Below are 20,841 nucleotides of genomic sequence, written 5' to 3' on the forward strand. Positions count from 1 at the left end.
TGAATGGTGGAGTAGACTTGATGGGCCGAATGGCCTGATTCTCCTCCTATCACTTATGACCTGATAAACAGTCACAACCCGAGGGCGAGGCCGCCCACACCGCGTCCCCCGCTTTATCCCAGTGCACCTGTGTCCGACCACCGCCGGCGTTCGGGCGAGTTTTCAGCGCTTCGCTGTCCCCCGAGGCCGAGTCCTCTTTCCCTCTGTCCGCCTTGTCCAGCTGCGCTCCGTGTCGGGCCGGGGCCAGGCCGGGCAGCAACGGCGGCCCGAAGTCGGCCTTGATCAGGGAGCGGCTCTGCGCCCGCTTTAGGCAGCGCTCGTACGCCTGCAGCTGGCACAGCAGGACGCGGGTGTACTGGTCGGGGTCCAGGCCGGTGGGGCAGAAGGGAATGCCCCAGAAATAGTTCACCGGCTGGTCGCGGGTCTCGTCGCCTGGCGATGGCGGTTGCGCCGCTCGGCCCGGGCTCCCGGTGGCAGCGGGCCAGCGAGTGGACGGCGAACCCATCGCCAGGGAGCCGGAGCGGGAGCCGCGGCCGCGCGCCTCTCAACGGCCACCTGCGCGCGCCGCATGGACAGCGTCACGGGCTCGGGCTCGCCGTGCACGCACAGTGTAAGCAACGGCAAAATGGGGGCAGAACCCGGTCACAGTGGCCCCAGTCCAGAGGACCCATGGGGGGCATCCAATGGCCCCAGTCCAGAGGACCCATGGGGGCATCCAATGGCCCCAGTCCAGGGGGTCCATGGGGGCATCCAATGGCCCCAGTCCAGGGGGTCCATGGGGGCATCCAATGGCCCCAGTCCAGGGGACCCATGGAGGCATCCAATGGCCCCAGTCCAGGGGTCCCACGGGGGCATCCAATGGCCCCAGTCCAGGGGACCCATGGGGACATGCAATGGCCCCAGTCCAGAGGACCCATTAAGTCCAGGGGAATCCAGTGGAACAGAGCAAGAGGATCCAATGTTCTCAGACCAATGCAAAAGATCCAGTCATCCCAGTGGGAAATCTAGCGATCTAGTCCAGTAAGGTAGACCCAGTGAGAGAACAAAGGCAGCCCCATAAAGCAATGGAGGGAACAGTCATCAGATTAGTCAGAGAGTTGAATGTGTGTCTCAAAGCAGGAGAAATGGGTTTGAGTTCATCAGACAGAGGTAGCTCCAACTGCTATAGACTTCACAAAACAGCATGTGTTCTCTTTCTAACAACTCGAATAACAATGACAGTAGCCTAGGTTAGTTGTTGTTTGTTACTCATATCAATGATTTGGATAGTAAATTTTCAAAAAGCACTAAAATAGGTGGCATCATAGACGGTGAAGAAGGTTGTCGAGATTACAATGCCATTTTGATCAGCTGGGTAAGTGAGTTGAGGAATAACAAATCAAATTAAATTTAGATAACTGCAATGTGTTGCATTTTGGAAAATCAAACCAAGGTATTGGCATGGTGAACGAACACAGTCTTTCTCCCAGTGTTGGGGAATCCAGAACAGGAGGTTATAGGTTTTAATCTGAGGGGAAAGAAGCCTGAGGGGCACCTTTTCCACGCAGAGGGTGATATGTGTATAGAACGAGCTGCCAGACAAAGTGGTTGAGTCGGGTACAATTACAACATTTAAAAGGCATTTGCAGTTACATTGATAGGAAAGGTTCAGATGCGATATGGATAAAATGTGAGTAAATGGGACTAGTTAGATTGGTCGGCTTCGACAAGCTGGGTCAAAGGGGCGGTTTGCATGCTGATTGATTCTGTGTAAATACTGGTGAGGAAGTGGTCTCTGGTGAGGGGAAACTGATAAAGTTAAAGAGAAAGGACAAAGGATAACACACAGTAGTGAAACGGGTAACACGAACACAGTCTATCAGGAAAAGGAAGGGACACAGTACAAACAGAAGGTTGTATCTTCCATCAGACTCTGTAAAGGAAAATTGTTAAAAAGATAAAACCAATGATACTTTCTTCAATTACACATTATGTTTGGCATAAAACAGATGAATTGATGGCACTAATGGAAATAACTATGTATAATCTAATGTATCACAAAAAGCTGGAGTAACTCAGTGGGTCAGGCAGCATTTCAGGAGAGAAGGAATGGGTGTCGTTTACGGTCGAGACTTCTTCAGACATGTATAATCTAATGATGATTACAAAGACGCATGAAATTGGAGTGTCCAGGATATTTACCTTTTGGAAGAAGTAGTCAAATTGAAAAGGAGTAGGGGGAAGCCATGTGAGATAAGACCACAAAGAGAAAGTTAATTCACTGGTGTAGTTGAGAAACAGCAAGCATTGGTGGAAATTGTCTGCAGGCCCCAAAAGAGAAATAGAAAATGCAGTGTAAATTGAGAAGGTAGAAGTGACTGTACAAGGATGATAGAATGATCACTGAGGACTTTAATCCACACTTAGAATGGGAGAACCATTCTAGATTAGGATCCTGAAGAAACAACAGGAAACTGGTTATGTTAGATCCAATTTTGTGTAGAAACATAGAAAATAAGTGCAGGAGTAGGCCATTCGGCTCTTCAATATGATCATCCAAAATCAGTACCCCATTCCTATTTTCTCCCCTTATCCTGTGATCCCATTAGCCCAATCTAACTCTCTCTTGATATCATCCAGTGAATTGGCCTCCACTGCTTTCTGTGGCAGAGAATTCCAAATTCACAAGTCTCTGGGTGAAAAGGTTTTTTCCTCATCTCAGTCCTAAATGGCCTATCCCTTATTATTACTGTGATCACTGGTTCTGGACTCACCCCAACATCGGGAACATTTTTTCTTGCATCTAGCTTCCCTAATCCCTTAAGAATCTTATATGTTTCTATAAGATCCCCTCTCATCTCAATTCCAGTGAATATAAGCCCAGTCCATCCATTCTTTCATCATCCCGGGAATTAACCTGGTGAACCTACGCTGCACTCCCTCAATGGCAAGAATGTCCTTCCTCAAATTAGGAGACCAAAACTGCACACAATACTCCAGGTGTAGTCTCACCAGGGCCCTGTACAACTGCAGTAGGACCTCCTTACTCCTATACTCAAGTCCATTCCCTATGACGACCAACATACCTTTTGCTATCTTCACTGCCTGCTTTCACGTAACCCTTGCTTTCCCTCTTTCTCCGCTCCCCCCCATCTTAGTTCTACTGTCCTCCTGATTAAATATTACTGATTGTATGCTGCATTGTCATTTTCTCTCAGCTGACAATAAACCATTCTATAGGGACAATAGAGAAAACGGTTAACTTTTAAAGAATACACAATTGACAAGTAGAGGCAATCTTAAATTGCTACAATCTTTAAAGCAAAACTAACAATAAGGGAGACTTTCCAGGCATGGTTACTTAGAGAAGTTGATGAGGGCAGAGATGTAGATGTGTACGTGGACTTCTGTAAGGCATTCGACAAGGTTCCGCATGGTAGGCTGTTCTCGAAGGTTAGATCGCATGGGATCCAAGGAGAGATAGCTGAATGGATAGCAAATTGGCTCCATGGAAGGAAGCATAGGGTGATAGTGGAAGGTTGCTTCTCAGACTGGAAGCCTGTGACTAGTGGTGTGTCTCAGGGTTCAGTGCTGGGCCCGTTACTGTTTGTCATCTACATCAATGATTTGGATGAGAACATACAGGGCAAGGTTAGCAAGTTTGCTGATGATACAAAAGTTAATGGTTTTGCAGATAGTGAAGATGGTTGTGAAAGATTGCAGCAGGATCTGGATTGATTGGTCAGGTGGGCAGAGGAATGGTTGATGGAATTTAATACAGAGAAGTGTGAGGTGTTGCATTTTGGGATGTCGAACAAGGGCAGGACCTACACAGTAAATGGTAGGCCTCTGAGTAGTATTGTAGAGCAGGGGGATCTAGGAGTAGAGGTGCATGGTTCCTTGAAGGTCGGGTCGCAAGTAGATAAGGTGGTCAAAAAGGCTTTTGGCACCTTGGTGTTCATCAGTCAGAGGATTGAGTATGGAGGTTGGGAGGTCATGTTGCAGTTGTATAAGACGTTGGTGAGGCCACATTTAGAATATTGTGTTCCCTTCTGGACACCATGTATTGGAAAGATATTGTCAAGCTTGAAAGGGTTCGGAAAAGATTTACGAGGATGTTGCCAGGACTAGAAGGGTGTGAGCTATAGGGAGAGGTTAAGTAGGCTGGGTCTCTATCCAATGGAGTGCAGGAGGATGAGAGATCTTATAGAGGTATACAAAATCATGTGAGGAATAGATCGGGTAGATGCACAGTCTTTTGCCCAGAGTAGGGGAATCGAGGACCAGAGGACATAGGTTCAAGGTGAAGGGGAAAAGATTTAATAGGAATCCGAGGGGTAACATTTTCATACAAACGGTGGTGGGTGTATGGAACAAGCTGCCAGAGGAGGTAGTTGAGGCTGGGACTATCCCAATGTTTAAGAAACAGACAGGTACATGGATAGGACAGGTTTGGAGGGATATGGACCAAGCGCAGGCAAGTGGGACTAGTGTAGCTGGGACATTGTTTGCCGGTGTAGGCGAGTTGGGCCGAAAGGACTGTTTCCACACTGTTTCACTCTATGACTCTATGTTAAATGTTGAAAAGGGAAAATCAATTAGCCTGGCATTAGTTGCAGTGGGGGGGGGGGGGGGGGGGGTGGAATGGGAGAATACTGTACAGGCAACCTTTAGACTGGAGATACATCGCGGAAATGAGCCCTTCGGCTCAGCGAGTTCGCGCAGACCAGCGATCACCCATACACTAGCACCATCTTACACACTAAGGACAATTTATAATTTTACCAAAGCCAATCAACCTACAAATCTGCATAGCTTTGGAGTGTGGGAGGAAACCAGGGCACTCGGAGAAAACACAAGCAGTCACAGGGAGAGTTTATAAACTCTTTACAGACAGCACTCATAGTCAAGATCCAACCCGGGTCTCTGGCACTGTAAGGCAGCAAATCTGCAATTGCGCCACTCATACAGTATAATAGAATGTATTTTACGCATGTTTGAGTAATGCATTTTTGAAATAATGTGCTTGTTTCTTTAATACCAAAACTTGATTACACACTTGTATTTTCAGAATAACGTACTCAAATTTATCGGTGACAGTGTATATACATTGCGCATATGTATAGCGCATATATATGTTTAATCCATGTGTTTTTGAATTACATGCCGCTTTTCAAGCACTCAACCCTCTGTAAAACAAGAGGTGCCTGTAATTGGAAATGATGCATTGACAAATAAAGGTGGAATTGGTCCGTTAGCAAGGATTTATGAATGGGAATTGTGAAAATGTATTACATTTTTTAATTGTAACAAGCAAATAGACAAGAATAGATATAGAAAATCATTAACAGCATTGATGTGGAGAAAGATTTTGGAGTCCAATTCCATTGCCCTATAAAAAGAGCATCATAAGTACATAAAGTGGAAAGAAGGTACATGGCATGCTTAAGACCGACCATAAGACATAGACGTAGAATTAGGCCATTCAGCCCATTGAATCTGCTCCGCCATTCAATCATGGCTGTTCTATTTTTCCCTCTCAACCCCATTCTCATGCCTTCTCCCAGTAACCTTTGACGCCCTTCCTATCAATCTCCGCTTTAAAAATAGTCAATGTCTTGACCTCCACACCCATCTGTAGTAATGAATTCCACAGATTCACCACCCTCTGGCTAAAGAAATTCCTCCTTATCTCCATTCTAAAGGCAAGTCCTTTTATTATTTTTTTTCCAGGCTGTGAACTCTGGTTCTCGGCTGGAAATATATTTCCCACATCACTCTATCTAGGCCTTTCATTATCTGGTTAGTTTCGATGAGACCCCTCTCATCCTTCTAAAATCCAATGAGTACAGGCGCAGCACCTTCAAACACTCCTCATACATTAACCAAATCATCCCTGGGATAATTCTCGTAAACCTCCCCTGGACTACCTCCAAAACCAGCACATCCTTCCTCAGATATGGGGCCCAAAACTACTCACAATATTCCAAATGTGGTTTCACCAGCGCCTTACAAAGCTCCAGCATTACAACCTTGCTTTTATCTTCCTGTCCCCTTGAAATAAATGCTAGCATTTGCCTTCCCTTTTGGAATCTTGCACCGGCACTCCCATGTCCCTTTGCACCTCTGATTTCTGAATTCTCTCCAATTTAGAAAGTAGTCTAAACCTTTATTTCTTCCACCAAAATGCATGACCGTACACTTTGTTACACTGTATTCTACGAGGCACTTATTTGCCCACTCTCCCAACCTTCTGCAGCCCCCCTGCTTCCTCAACACCACCTGCCCCTCCACCTGTCTTCGGATCATGCGCAAACCTGGCCATAAAGCCATCAATTCCACCATCCAGGTCATTAACAAATAATGTGAAGAGTAGCAGACTCAACACCGACCCCTGCAGAACACCACTAGTCACCGGGAACCAACCAGAAAAGGCCCCTTTCATTCCCACTTTTTACCTTCTGCCAGTCAGCCAGTCTTCTATCCATGCTAGTACCTTGCCTCTAATACAATGGACTCCTACCTTGTTTAGCAGTCTCACGTGTGGCACCTGGTACCTAATCAAAGGCCTAAAGAAAATCCAAGTAAAGAACATCTCCATCCCTCCCCCACCCAAGTCGTACCAGCTTCAAAGTGGTCTTGTTGAGTCTCATTGACTTTAACTCGTTCTCACCTAACGCAAGCTAACAATGGCCTGTTTCGTTCATCGTTACTTTTTTGCCTATCTTTCAGTCAACTGTTCTATATCACTCTACATCACTGTCTATATTTCCCTTTCCCCTGACTCTCATTCTGAAGAAGGGTCTTAACCCGAAACTTCACCTATTCCTTTTCTCCAGATGCAGTCTGACCTGCCAAGTTACTCCAGTATTTTGTGTCTATCCACTGATTCTCCTTTGTCTGGCCTGCTTGTTTACCTCTTCAAAAAAATTCAACAGATCTGTCAGGCAAGATCTCCCCTTAACGAAAGCATGCTGACTTTGACCTATTTTTATCATCTGCTTCCAAGTACTCCTGAACCTCTTAATAATGGAATTTACTTAATAATGGAATCTACAATTTCACCAATCACTGAAGTCAGACTAACTGGCCTATTATTTCCTTTCTTTTGCCTAGCTCTCTTCTTAAACAGTGATTTTTCAGTACCCTGGAATCATTCCTGACTAGTGATTCTGAAAGATCACCACTAATGCCTCCATGATCTTTACAGCTACCTCTTTGAGAACCTGGGTGAGGTCCATCTGGTCCAGGTGACTTTTCCCTCACTCACCATCAACAACACCATAGTCACATCTGTGGAGTAATTTAAGTTCCTTGGAACCATCATCTCCAGGGACCTTAAATGGGGGGCCACCATCGACTCCACAGTCAAAAAGGCCCAACAGGGGATGTACTTCCTGCGGCAACTGAAGAAACACAATCTGCCACAGACAATGATGGTTCAATTCTATACTGCTATCATTGAATCCGTCCTCACCTTCTCCATCATGGTCTGGTTTGGCTCAGCCACCAAGCACGACATCCGGAGGCTGCAACGGATCGTTCGCACAGCTGAGAAGGTTGTTGGCTGCAACCTTCCCCCCATTGACGAACTGTACACTGCAAGGGCCAGGAAGCGAGCGGGCAAGATCATCTCTGACCCCTCTCACCCTGGCCACAAACTCTTCGAAGCACTTCCCTCTGGAAGGCGACTCTGGACTGTCAAAGCAGCCACAGCCAGACATAAAAACAGCTTTTTTCCCCACGAGTGATAGTTCTACTCAATAACCAAAGTCTGTAGTCTCTTTTTTGCTCTGGTTTATTTTCACCCACATGTTTAGACCGTAATGGTATATCCTTATTGTTTTGATGTGTTTATGCTTTATTCTTAGTTGTTAACTGTATGTTTGTGTTGTCATTTGTGAGCGGAGCACCAAGGCACACTCCTTGTATCTGCATACTTGGCCAATAAACGTATTCATTCTTATTCATTCAAACCTTTCAACTTGTCAAGCAACTTCTCCTCAGTAATAGTGAATACAATCATTTCTGCCACCGGACCTTCTTGAATTGCTAGCACATTGCTGGTGTCTTCCACTTGGAAGACTAATGCAAAAAATGTATTAAGTTCATTCAGCGTTTCTTTGTTCCCTATGACTAGTTTAGAGATACAGCGCAGAAACAGGCACTTTGGCCCACCGAGTATGTGGCGACCATCGATCCAAGCACACTACATACTAACACTATCCTACACAGGCTAGGAACAATTTACAATTGTACCAAGCCAATTAACCTACAAACCTGTATGCCTTTGGAGTGTGGGAGGAAACTGGAGCTCCCGGAGAGCAGGTCACAGGGAGAACGTACAAACTCCATACAGACAGCACCTGTTGTCAGGATCGAACCTGGGTCTCTGGCGCTGCATGACAGCAACTCTACCGTTGTGTCACTCTGCCGCCCCTAACTTCTCCCTGTGATCTACTTGTGCAGCATCATTTTCCAGTGGACCATTGTCCATTCTTGCCTTTCTTTTACCCTTTACTTATATATATATATATATATATATATATTAATATATAAAATCATAGAGTATTACAGCATGGAAACAGGACCTTTGGCCCAATTTGCACACACCGACCAATATGCCCCATCTACATTAGTCCTATCTGCCCGTGCTTGGCCTATAAACCTCAAAACCTGTCCTATCTATGTACCTGACTAAATGACTCTGAGATGTTATGATTGTACCTGCCTCAACTACCTCCTCCGTCAGCTCGTTCCATATACCCACTACCCTTTGTTGTAAAAAAAAAGTTACCCCTCAGGTTCCTATTAAATCTTTCGCCCCTCACCTTAAACCTATTTTCTGTGGTTCTCTATCACCCTACTCTGGGCAAAAGACTCTGTGCCTTTATCCGATCTATTCCTCTCATGATCTTGTACACCTCTATAAGATCACCAAGTTGTGTAGGAAAATAACTGCAGATGCTGGTACAAATCGAAGGTATCACAAAATGCTAGAGTAACTCAGCAGGTCAGGCAGCATCTAGGAGAGAAGGAATGGGTGACATTTCGGGTCGAGACCCTTCTTCAGACTGATGTCAGGGGGGCGGGACAAAGAAAGGATATAGGTGGAGACAGGACGACAGTGGGAGAACTGGGAAGGGAGAGGGGAAAAGAAGGACAGAGGAACTATCTAAAGTTAGAAAAGTCAATGTTCATACCGCTGGGCTGTAAGCTGCCCAAGCGAAATATGAGGTGCTGTTCCACCAATTTCCAGTGGGCCTCACTATGGCACTGGAGGAGGCCCATGACAGAAAGGTCAGACTGGGAGTGGGAGGGGGAGTTGAAGTGCTCAGCAACCGGGAGATCAGGTTGGTTAAGGCAGACTGAGCGAAGGTGTTGAGCGAAATGATCGCCGAGACTGCGTTTGGTCTCGCCGATGTAGAGAAGTTGACATCTGGAACAGCGAATACAATAGATGAGGTTGGAGACCTCTATAAGATCACCCCTCATCCTCCTGCGCTCCAAGGAATAGAGTCCCAGCCTGCTTACCTCTTCCTTTAGCTCAGGCCCTCCAGTCCTGGCAATATCCTCGTAAATCTTCCTTGCACCCTTTCCAGCTTAACAATATCCTTCCTATACCAGGGTGACCAGAACTGAACACAATGCTCCAAATGTGGTCTCACAAATATCTTGTACAACTGTAACATGACCTCCCAACTTCTATATTCAATACTCTGACTGATGAAAGCCAATATGCCGAAAGCCTTTTTGATCACTCTATTTGTGATGCCACTTTTAAGGAAATCTGTACTTGCACACCTGAATCCCTCTGCTCACAACACGCCCCAGAGACCTCCCATTCACTGTGTAGGTCTTAATCCTTTTAGACCTCCCAAAATTCAACACCTCGCATTCCTCTGCAAAAACTTTTGGTATCTTCTTTTATATTATTGGCTACCCTAACTTGGTATTTCATCTTTTTTCCCCTTATTGTTTTTTTCGTTGCCTTCAAGAAATGGATGCCTTTAAGAAACAGTTAGACAGGTACATGGATAGGACAGGTTTGGAGGGATATGGACCAAACGCAGGCAGGTTGGACCAGCATAGTTGGAACAAGTTGGTCGGTGTGGGCAAGTTGGGCCGAAGGGCCTGTTTCCACACTATGACTATATGACTGGTTTTTAAAAGCTTCCCAAACCTCTAACTTCCCACTAATCTCTTTTGCTTTTATGCTATCTTTGACTTCCTTTGTCAGCTACGGTTGCCTCGTTCTCCCCTTGGTAAGCTTCGTCCTCTTTGGGATGCAAAGATGTCTCCATAATTCCTGCGAGGATCCTCTTACAATCATCTTTAACCAACTCCTCCCTCATGCTTCTGTAGTTACCTTTATTCAACAGTAATACTGACACATCTGATTTTAGCTTCTCCCACACTGCAGGTTGAATTGTGCATTGATTGAATTGATCACCGCCTCCTAGGGGTTCCATCACCTTAAGCTCCCTATTCAAGTTTGGTTAATTGCACAACATAATATCCAAAATTGCCATTTCCCAAGTGGGCTCAACCAGAAGCTGCTGTAAGAAACAATCTCGTAGGCACTCTACAAATTCCTTCACTTAGGATCCAATACCAACCTGATTTTCCCAGTCTACTTGCATATTGAACTCCCCCATGACCACTGTAACATTGTCTTTCTTACATGCCTTTTATATTTCCTGATGTAATTTGTGTCTTACATCCTGACTACTATTCGGAGGACTGTATATAACTCCCCTCAGAGTCTTTTTACACTTGCAGTTTCTTAATTCTACCCACAATGATTCTATATCTTCTGATCCTACGTTGTTTCTTGCTGAGGATTTCATTCCTTACCAACAGAGCCACCCCACCCCCTCTGCCCACCTGCCTGTCTTTTCGATTGGATATGGATATTCAGCTCCCGGCTGTGATCCTCATTCAGCAACGACCACAATGTTGCACCTGCCAATTTCGAACTGCGCTACAATCTCATCCTCCTTGCTTTGTATCTTGCTTGGATTTAGCTATAGCACCTTCAGTTCTGTATTTACCACCCCTCTTCTCAAAATGGTCCCATGTTGCCTGACGTTAGACTCTCTAAACTTCCTGTCCGATTTCTCATTCTGAATGAATGCATACTTTATTGTCCCATTTGACGTGTCATAGTGTGATTCTGAAGACTTTGGTAACCTCTCCTGCACTCCCCTTCCCTTTATCTTTATTCATACTTTTTCAATCTGTTGTAACCCCCCCCCCCCCACTTACTTTAAAGCCCTGTATACAACTCTTGTTGTGATTCACCAGGATCCTGGTCCCAGTATGGTTTAGGTGTCAGACCACCAGTTGCCGGAAAATCGGCGGTGGACCTTTATATGCATTCGGGTAGACTGGGCCGATTAGGTATAGTCAGCATGGTCCTTTACATGGGAGTTTGTGTCTCACAATTCTGATTTAGTTTTTTGAAGAAGTAATCAAAAAGGTTGATGAGGGCAAAGCCATAGACGGTGTCTAGCCGTAGACTTCAGCAAGGCATTTAATAAGATTCCACATATAGGCTGCTCTGGAAGATTACATTGCATGGGACCCAGGGAGAAATTCCCGACTGGATAGAAAATTGGCTTCATGGAGGAAGCAGAGAAGGAAGATTGTTTTTTGGACTGGTGACCTGTGATTAGTGGTGTGCCTCAGGGATTTGTGCTGGGCCCATTGCTGTTTGTGGTTTATATCAACGATTTGAATGAGAATGTACGAGGTCTGATTAGTGAGTTAGACACAAAAAGCTGGAGTATCTCAGCGGGACAGGCATCATCTCTGGAGAGAAGGAGTGGGTGACGGTTCTGGTCGAGACTCTTCTTCAGTCTGAAAGGTCTCCACCCGAAATGTCACCCATTCCTTCTCTCAGAGATGATGCCTATCCCGCTGAGTTACTCCAACTTTTTGTGTCTATCTTTGGTTTAAACCGGCATCTACAGTTCCTTCCTACACTGATTAGTGAGTTTGCTGATGACACTAAAGTGGATGGTATTGTAGATAGATGGTTATCTTAGATAGGGCGGCACGGTGGCGCAGCGGTAGAGTTGCTGTCTTACAGCGAATGCAGCGCCAGAGACTCACTACGGGTGCTGTACTGATCCTGACTACGGGTGCTGTACTGATCCTGACTACGGGTGCTGTACTGTACGGAGTTTGTACGTTCTCCCTGTGACCTGCGTGGGTTTTCTCCGAGATCTTCGGTTTCCTCCCACACTCCAAAGACATACAGGTTTGTAGGTTAATTGGCTGGGCAAATGTTTTTAAAAAATTGTCCCCAGTGGGTGTAGGATAGTGTTAATGTGCGGGGATCGCTGGGCGGCGCAGACCCGGTGGGCCGAAGGGCCTGTTTCTGCGCTGTATCTCTAATCTTATCAAATATAACAGCAGGATCTTGATCAGTTGGGCAAGTGAGCTAAGGAATGGTTAATGATGTTTAATGCAGATAAGTGCGAAGTGTTGCATTTTGGGAAGTCAAACCTGGGCAGGACCTTCACATTGAATGGCTGGGCCCTGGGGAGTGTTGTAGAGCAGAGGGATCTAGGAGTGCAGGTGTACAATTCTTTGAAAGTGGTGTCACAGCCGAATGGCATGGGGAAGAAGGCTTTCATCACCTTGGCCTTCGTCAATCAGGGTATTGAGAATTGAAGTTGGGATGCTATTTTATAGTTGTACAGGACATTAGTGAGGCCACATTTGAAGTATTGAATTCAGTTTTGATCATCCTGCTGTATGAAGAATGTTGTTACACTGGAAAGGGTGCAGAGCGGATTTACCAGGTTGTTGCCAGAATCTGAGTGCCTGATCTATAGGGAGAGATTGGGCAGGCTGAGACTTTAGTCGTTGGAGTGCAGGATGATGAAGGGTGATCTTAGAGAGGTGTACAAGATCATGAGGGGAATAGATAGGGTTCCCAGAGTATTTTACCCAGAGTAGGAAATCTTGGTCAGCATGGGCAAGTTGGGCCAAAGGCCTGTTTCCATGCTGTATGACCCTATAGCTATAAAATGTGTGGTACAGGTTTTCCAAGAGTGGTGGGTATTCTGGAACACACTACTAGCGGTGGAAGTAGAAGTAGATACGACAGTGATGTTTAGGAGGCTTTTGGAGAGGCACATGGGTAGGCTGGGAACGGAGGTTTATGGATCATCTGTAGGCAGGGAGATTAGTTTAAATGTTCAGCATGGACATTGTTGGCCAAAGGGCCTGTTCCTGTACTGTACTGTTCTATGTTCTAACAGGTTACAGAGTCATAGAGTCCTACAGCATGGAAACAGGCCCTTCAGCTCTACTAGCCCATGCCAACCAAGATGCCCCATCTACACAAGTCCCACCTTCCTGTGTTTGGCCCACATCCCTCTCTACCTTTCCTATCCATGCACCTGCCCAAATGCCTACTAAATGTTGTTATAGTACCTGCCTCAACTAACGCCTCTGGCAGCTAGTTCTATATAACCACCACCCTCTGAACTTAAAACCTGCCTTGCAGGTTTCTATTAAACCTTTCCCGTCACCTTTAATCTATGTACACTGTTTCAGTTTTAGTTTATTGTCACGTGTACCGAGGTACAGTGAAAAGCTATTGTGCGTCTGTTGAAAAAACAATACATGAACAACAATACAATCGAGCCATCCACAATGTACAGATATGTTATAAAGGGAATAGCACGAATAATGTTTAGTGCAAGATCAGGCCAGTAAAATCCGATCAACGATAACCTGAGGGTCTATAATGAGGTAAATAGCAGTTCAGGACTGCTCTCCTGTTGTTGGTAGTTGCCTGATAACTGCTGGGAAGAAACTGTCCATGAATCTGGAGGTGTGCTTTTTCACACTTCTATACCTTTTGACAGATGGGAGAGAAGAGGGAGTGGCCAGGGTGCAACTCGTCTTTGATTATGGGATGCGTCCACAATTCTCTGCAATTTCTTGTGGTCTTAGATGCTGTTCCCCAACCAAGCTGTGATGCATCCTGATAAAATGCTTTCTGGGGTGCATCTATAGAGGTTGGTGGGAGTTTTTGGGGACATGCAGAACTTCCTGAGCCTTCTAAGGAAGTAGAGGCGTTGGTGCACCTTCTTGGCCATTACTTCAATATGGGTGGCCCAGGAGAAGTTGTTGGTGATATTTACTCCTCGGATTTTGAAGCTTTCAACCATCTTTACTTCAGTGCCATCGTTGCAAAACGGGGTAAGTGTAACGCGTCACTTCCTGATCATTATCTCCTTTGTCTTGCTGACATTGAAAGGTTGTCTCTACACCAAGTCATGAGGTTCTTGATCCCCTTCCTGTACTCCGTCTCATCATTATTTGATATCCCGCACTCAATGATGGTGTTGTTTGCAAATTTGTAAATTGAATTGGATTATAGTTGTACAAGACGTTGGTGAGATCGCATTTGGCATACTGTGTGCAGTTTGGACACCCTGCTATGGGAAGGATGTCATTAAGCTGGAACGAGTGCAGAGAAGATTCACAAGGATGTTGCCAGGATTCAAGGGCCTAAGTTGTGAGGAAAGATTAGGCAGGGTAGGACTTTATTCCACGGAGCACAGGTGGCTGATCTTATACGCGTGTATAAAATCACGAGGGAATTAGATAGGGTGAATGCACAGTGTCTTTTACCCAGAGTAGGGAAATCAAGACCCAAAGACATAGGTTTAAAGTGAGCAGGACAATATTTAATAGGAACCTGAGGGGCAATGTTCACTCAGACGGTGGGGAATATATGTAACGAGCTGCCAGAGGTGGTGTTTAAAGAGACAGGTACTATAACAGCATTTTAATCTAGAGACAGCATTGAAACAAGTCCTTAGACTCCCCAACTCCACGGCTACTATTGATCACCCATTCACACTAGTTCTATGTTATTTCACTTTCTCATCCACTCCCTACATATGAGGCGCAATTTACAGAGACCAATTAATGTGCATGTCTTCAGGAAGTGGGAGGAAACCGGAACACCCGGAGGAAACCCACATGGTCACAGAGAGAACATGCAAACTGCACACAGACAGCACCCATGGTCATGATCGAATCCAGGCCTCGCATTGTGAAGCTGCTGTGTCACTGACACTAGGACAGATACATGGATTGGAAAGGTTTAGAGCAATATGGACCAAACAGGGAAAATGGGACATCTTAGTTGGCATGGATGAGTTGGGGCAGACGGCCTGCTTTTGTGTTCTATAACTCGAAGTAGTTTAGAGAAACAGTCCCTTTGGCCACCGAGATGGCGTCGACCAAAGATCACCCATACACTAGTTCTCTGCCCACTCTCCCAACCTGTCCAAAACCTTCAGCAGAGTCCCTGCTTTCTCTACACTACTGCCGTTGCACATATCTTTGTATCATCCGCAAACTTGGCCAGAAAGCCTTCCATTTCTTCATGCATATCATTGATATACCTTGTGAAGAGTAATGGCCCCAGCAACGACCCCTGCGGAACACCATTAGTCACTGGCAGCCAGGCAGAAAAAGCCCCCTTTATTCCCACTCCTTGCCTTCTGCCTTTCAACCAACCTGCTATCCATGCTAGTATTTTCCCTCTAATAACTTGGGATCTCATCTTCTTTTGTAGCCTCACATATGGCACCTTATCAAATGTCTCCTGAAAATTTAGATAAAGAACATCCACTGACTCTCGTTTGTCTATCCTGCTATTTACTTCCTCAAAGAATTCCAACAGATTCGTCAGGCAAAATCTCCCCTTTACAAAACCATGCTGACGGGCCTATTTTATCACGTGCTTCTAAGTACTCCGAAACCTCATCCTTTATAATGGATTCTAAAATGTTCCCTACCACTGAAGTCAGGCTAACCGGCCTATAGTTACCACTCCTGCTTTGCTCCCTTCTTGAACAGCGGAAGAATATTTGCAATTTTCCAATCGTCTGGAACCACTCCTGACACTAGTGATTCTTGAAAGATCATTACTAATGCCTCCACAATCTCCAAAGCCACCTCTGTCAGAACCCTAGGGTGTAGTCCATCCGGTCCAGGTGACATATCCACCTTCAGCCCTTTCAGCTTCCCAAGCACCTTCTCTGTGGTAAGAGTCACTCCACCAACCTTCACCCCTAACTCTCTTGAATTTCAGGCATGTTGCTGGTGTCTTCCACTGTGAAGACTGATGCAAAAAACTTATTCAATTAATCTACCATTTCTTTATTTCCCATTATCATTTCTCCAGCGTCATTTCACAGTGGTCCAACATCCACTCTTGCCTTTCTCTTACTCTTTATATATCTATAGAAACTTTTGCTATCCTCTTTTATATTATTGGCTAGCTTACCTTCATATGTCATGATTTCTCCCCATATTGCCTTTTTAGTTACCTTCTGTTGGCTTTTAAAAGGTTTCCAATCCTCTAGCTTCCCACTAAACATTGCAACATTATATGCCTTCTCTTTTAGTTTTATATTGTCTTTGACTTCCCTTGTCAGCCACGGTCGCCTCATTCTCCCTTTAGAATCTACCTTCCTCTTTGGGATGAAAAGATCCTGTGTCTTCAAAAATAGTCCCAGAAACTCCGGCCATTGCTGCTCCACTGTCATCCCTGCCAGGGTCCCTTTCAATCAACCTTAGCCAGATCCTTGCTCATGCCTCTGTGGTCTCCTTTACTCAACAGTAATACTGACACATCAGATTTCATCTTCTCCTGAGGGAGGAGGGATAAAACATTGATGATGGCAGGCTGGGATTATGGAAAGGAGACTTCATTGTGAGGGGCTTTCATTGCTGGGGGCATTGAATCCAAGAGTTAGGAAGTCATGATGCAGCTCTGTAAGACTTTGATTAGCTTTGGGAGTATTGCGCGCAGTTCTGGTCACCGCATTACAGAAATAATGTGGAGGCTTTGTAGAGGGTGCAGAGGAGGTTTACCAGGATGCTACCTGGATTAGGGAGTTTCAGCTACAGGGAGAGGTTGGATAGACTTGGATTGTTTTCTCTGTAACACCGGATGTTGAAGGAAGACTTGATAGAAGTACATACAAGCATGAGAGGCAGAGATAGGTTGACAGCCAGAACCTTTTCCCAGAGTGGAAATGTCCAACACCAGAGGCCATAGCTATAAGGTGAGACAGGGAAAGTTTAATGGAGATGTGCGGAACACATTGCTATTCATGGTGGTGGAGGCGGCAGAAAATATAGTGGCATTTCAGAGGTGTATCAATAGGCATATGGAAGTGCAGGGAATAGTTGGATATGGATCAAGTACAGGCAGATGAGATTAGCCCATCATATACGGCACAAACGTTGCATTTCGAAGGGTCTGTTCCTGTGCTGTACTGTTCTATGTTGTGGCAAAAATGGGTGAACAGGAGGGGGGAGCGAGAGACAAATAGAGATAAGGGAGAGAGAGAGAACACCTGAAAGTGTTGGGTTGGATGAGGGTTACTTAAAATTAGAAAATTCAGTGTTCATACTGAATTGTAGACGCTTTTGGCAATATATGAGATATTGTTCCTCAAGGTTGCATTGGGCCTGATCCTGGCAGTGCAAAAGGTTGGGGTGGACAGATTGGTGTAAGAGTGGAAGGGGAATTGAAATGTCTGCAACTGGGAACTCAAGTGCTCTGCAAATCGGTTGCCTGATCTGCACTTTGTCTCGTGATGCAGAGGCCACATTGGGAGCACGGGATGCAGAGGCCACATTGGGAGCACGGGATGGTTGCTGAAGATGGATGAGCTGCAAGTGAATTTTGGTTCCAGTGGAACAGCTGTTTAGGCGACAGAATGATTGTGAGAATGGAGGTGTAAGAACGTGTGTGGCACTTCCTGGTGCCGCGGGAGAAAGTGCCATGGGTCAGGGAGGGGTGGGTGGGGCAGGATGATGGGAACAGACAGTCATGGATGGAGCTATTGCATTGCAGCTGGCTTAAAAGATGAAGAATGATGTACACAAATTGCCGGAGTAACTCAGCTGGTTAGGCAGCATTTCTGGAGGAAATGGATAGGTGACGTCTCAGGTCGAACTGAAGAAGAGTCCTGACCTGAAATGTCACTTTACCACTTTCTCCAGAGATGCTGCCTGACCTGCTGAGTTACTTCAGCATATTTGTCTATTTTTCATATAAACTATCTGCAGTTCCTTGTTATTACATGAAGAATGATGTGCTCGACTTGGAGATTAATAGGGTGAAAGGTGAGGATGAGTGGAACTCCATGTCTGTACAGAGGGTGATGTGTAAGGGCAGGTATATGATACAGAGGAAATGCAATATAGGGCTCCATCAACCACAGTGAAAAGGAGCCTTGTTTCCTGTAAAAGGCGGATGCTGTGGGAGTCAGTGGGTTTGTCGTAAAAGCCAGTTGATGATTTATCCTCTGAGCTGGAGACAGAGAGATCATGAAAAAGAGGGAAAAGGTGTAAGTATGCCAAGTTGATTAAGTCAGAGATTCCAACATGTTGAAAGAAGAAAGCCAACTGTGTGGGAAGGAACTGCAGATGCTGGTTTACACCGAGGATTGACACAAAATGCTGGAGTCATTCAGCGGGACAGGCAGCATCTCTGAAGAGGAATGGGTGACGTTTCGGGTTGAGACCTTCTAAGAATAAATTTGTGGAATTAGCTGACCAGCTACTCAGTCACAGGCAAATGCTAATCTCATCTTTCATCATGTGCAGCAAAGAGCCAGTCCACCTGGAAGAGTCCAGACAGGATTTCTGTTCCATGCTGACTGTTCCTTTCAGTATGTGGCACTTGTATGAGCATTGTTTTCATCAACAACTGGAACCATGTTATTGAATAATAATAGTCTTGGTACATTTATTTAGCATGCAACAGCAAGTGAAAACGTTGGCAAGGCATGAGTGTAACACAGTGACATAGAAGGGAGCTTCTATTATTGATTGCTCTGTTACTGACTTTGCAGTGTGGAGATTGTGCTACATTCACCCACAGTTATCAGTGTCAGTACTTTATCCCAGGGACAAACTCCTTCGCATTGGGGTTCAAATTGCTTCCAGTCTGCAAACAAAAAAGTCAACAAAGTATAAGTCAATCACTTCAACTCAGAGAAAACGCTACTGCATCAATTTGTATAGCTGGCATTTTTGCACATTGATAATTCCACCTAACTCTAACACAAACATTCCTTCAAGCCCATAGTCATTCAAAAATCACAGCTGATCATATCTTAGCTGAAATCCATACTTGTTTCTTCATCAGATCATTCAATAGTCTTATCAAAAATATTTTAAACTTCTAAATAGTAAGTTATATTCAAACGATAACTTAATGTGGCAGGGATAGACACAAAATGCTGGAGTAATTCAGCGGGACAGGCAGCATCTCTGATGAGAAAGAATGGGTGACATTTCGGGTCGAGGCCCTTCCTCAGATCCTTCTGATGTGGCAGGGCCCTGACCACACTGTATCTAAAATACTGTAGGCATTTCTGGTCTCCTGATCTATGAATGCATGAAGTTGCCACAAAGGGAGTGCATCGAAGAATCACTGGTTCTGGGTTTGCCTTTTGTTTTCTAGTTAAGGTGAAAGAGAGATGATACAGGGCTCAGTGAGCAAAATGCAGGGAGGGTGATCCGCTAGCTGAGAACACTGGAACCAGAGGACACAGTTTCAGGATAACTAGTCAACCACTTAAACAAAGATGAGAATGTACAAGCATGATTAGTAAGTTGTGTAGGAAGGAACTGCAGATGCTGGTTTAAACTGAAGATAAACACAAAAAGCTGGAGTAACTCAGCGGGTCAGTCAACATCTCTGGAGAAAAAGAATATGTGACGTTTCGGGTCGAGACCCTTCTTCTGAAGAATAAGTGGAATTTCTGAAGAAGGGTCTCGACCCGAAAAGTCACCTATTCCTTTTCTCCAGAGATGCTGTCTGACCAGCTGAGTTACTCCAGCTTTTTGTGTTTATCTTTATGATGAATAAGTTTGCAGATGACCCTAAAGTGGGTGGTATCATATTTAGTGAAGATGGTTAACACAAATTACACCAGCATCTTGATCAGCTGGGCAAGTGAGCTGAGGAATGGCTAATTGAGTTTAATGCCGATAAGCATGAGTTGCATTTTGAGAAATCAAACCGATCCCTGGGGAATGTTATACAGCAGAGGGATCTAGGAGTGCAGGTATATAGTTCCGTAAAACTGGTGTCACAGGTTTTGGGTGGTCAAGAAGGTTATCGGTTCATCGGACTTCATCAGTCAGGGCATTGAATATAGAAGTTGGGATGTTGCAGTTGTGTAACATGTTGCTGAGGCCGCATTTGCAGTATTGTGTTCAGTTTTTGTCACCCTGTTATAGGAATGATGTCATTGAACTGGAAAGAGCGCAGAGAAGATTTACATGGAGCTGTAGGGAGAGGTTGGGCAGGCTAGGACTACCCAGAGTAGGGGAATCAAGAACCGGAGGACATAGGTTAAAGGTGAGCAGGGGAATGATTTAATAAGAACCTGAGGGGTGACTTGAGGATTTCTAGGGGCTAGAAATCCAAACAGTGTAACTTACAATTCAAAAATAGTAACAATGAAGATGGTGCATTATAAAGTGGCAAGAAGATTTTAATGTCAGGTGGCATTAGGTTAATAGAATTTATTAGAAATAGGGCAGTACAGTGGCGCATCTGGTGGATGTGTGGCCTCATAGCGCCAGAGACCAGGGTTCGATCCTAACTACGGGTGCTGTATGTGCCGAGTTTGTACGTTCACCCCGTGACCGCGTGGGACTTCTCTGGGAACTCCGGTTACCTCCCACACTCCAAAGATTTGCAGGTTTGTAGGTTAATTAGCTTCGGTACAATTGTAAATTGTCCCTAGTGTGAAGGATAGTGTTAATGTATCGCTGGTTGGCATGGACTCG

At 45.1% G+C, this 20,841-nt stretch overlaps 2 protein-coding genes across 5 annotated transcripts in view; both read right to left on the reverse strand.

The window, feature by feature from the left end:
- The window catches only part of uimc1 (ubiquitin interaction motif containing 1), a 28,584-nt gene extending 28,020 nt beyond the window's left edge, over nucleotides 1-564 (reverse strand). For all 3 annotated transcript variants that reach the window (XM_078411774.1, XM_078411773.1, XM_078411775.1), the window contains exon 1: nucleotides 128-564. In XM_078411774.1, the coding sequence (XP_078267900.1) occupies nucleotides 128-505 (378 nt within the window). In that variant the 5' untranslated portion in view covers nucleotides 506-564. The remainder of the gene's footprint in view (nucleotides 1-127) is intronic.
- An 11,291-nt stretch (nucleotides 565-11,855) lies between these two features.
- LOC144600231 (polyadenylate-binding protein-interacting protein 2-like) overlaps nucleotides 11,856-20,841 on the reverse strand; it is a 36,309-nt gene continuing 27,323 nt past the window's right edge. For both annotated transcript variants that reach the window (XM_078411779.1, XM_078411778.1), the window contains one exon: nucleotides 11,856-18,985. Coding sequence is in view for 1 of the 2 variants with exons in the window: in XM_078411778.1 (XP_078267904.1) it covers nucleotides 18,929-18,985 (57 nt within the window). In the remaining variant the exon portion in view is untranslated. The remainder of the gene's footprint in view (nucleotides 18,986-20,841) is intronic.

This window comes from Rhinoraja longicauda, chromosome 14, assembly GCF_053455715.1.
Source record: "Rhinoraja longicauda isolate Sanriku21f chromosome 14, sRhiLon1.1, whole genome shotgun sequence".
NCBI lineage: Eukaryota > Metazoa > Chordata > Chondrichthyes > Rajiformes > Arhynchobatidae > Rhinoraja > Rhinoraja longicauda.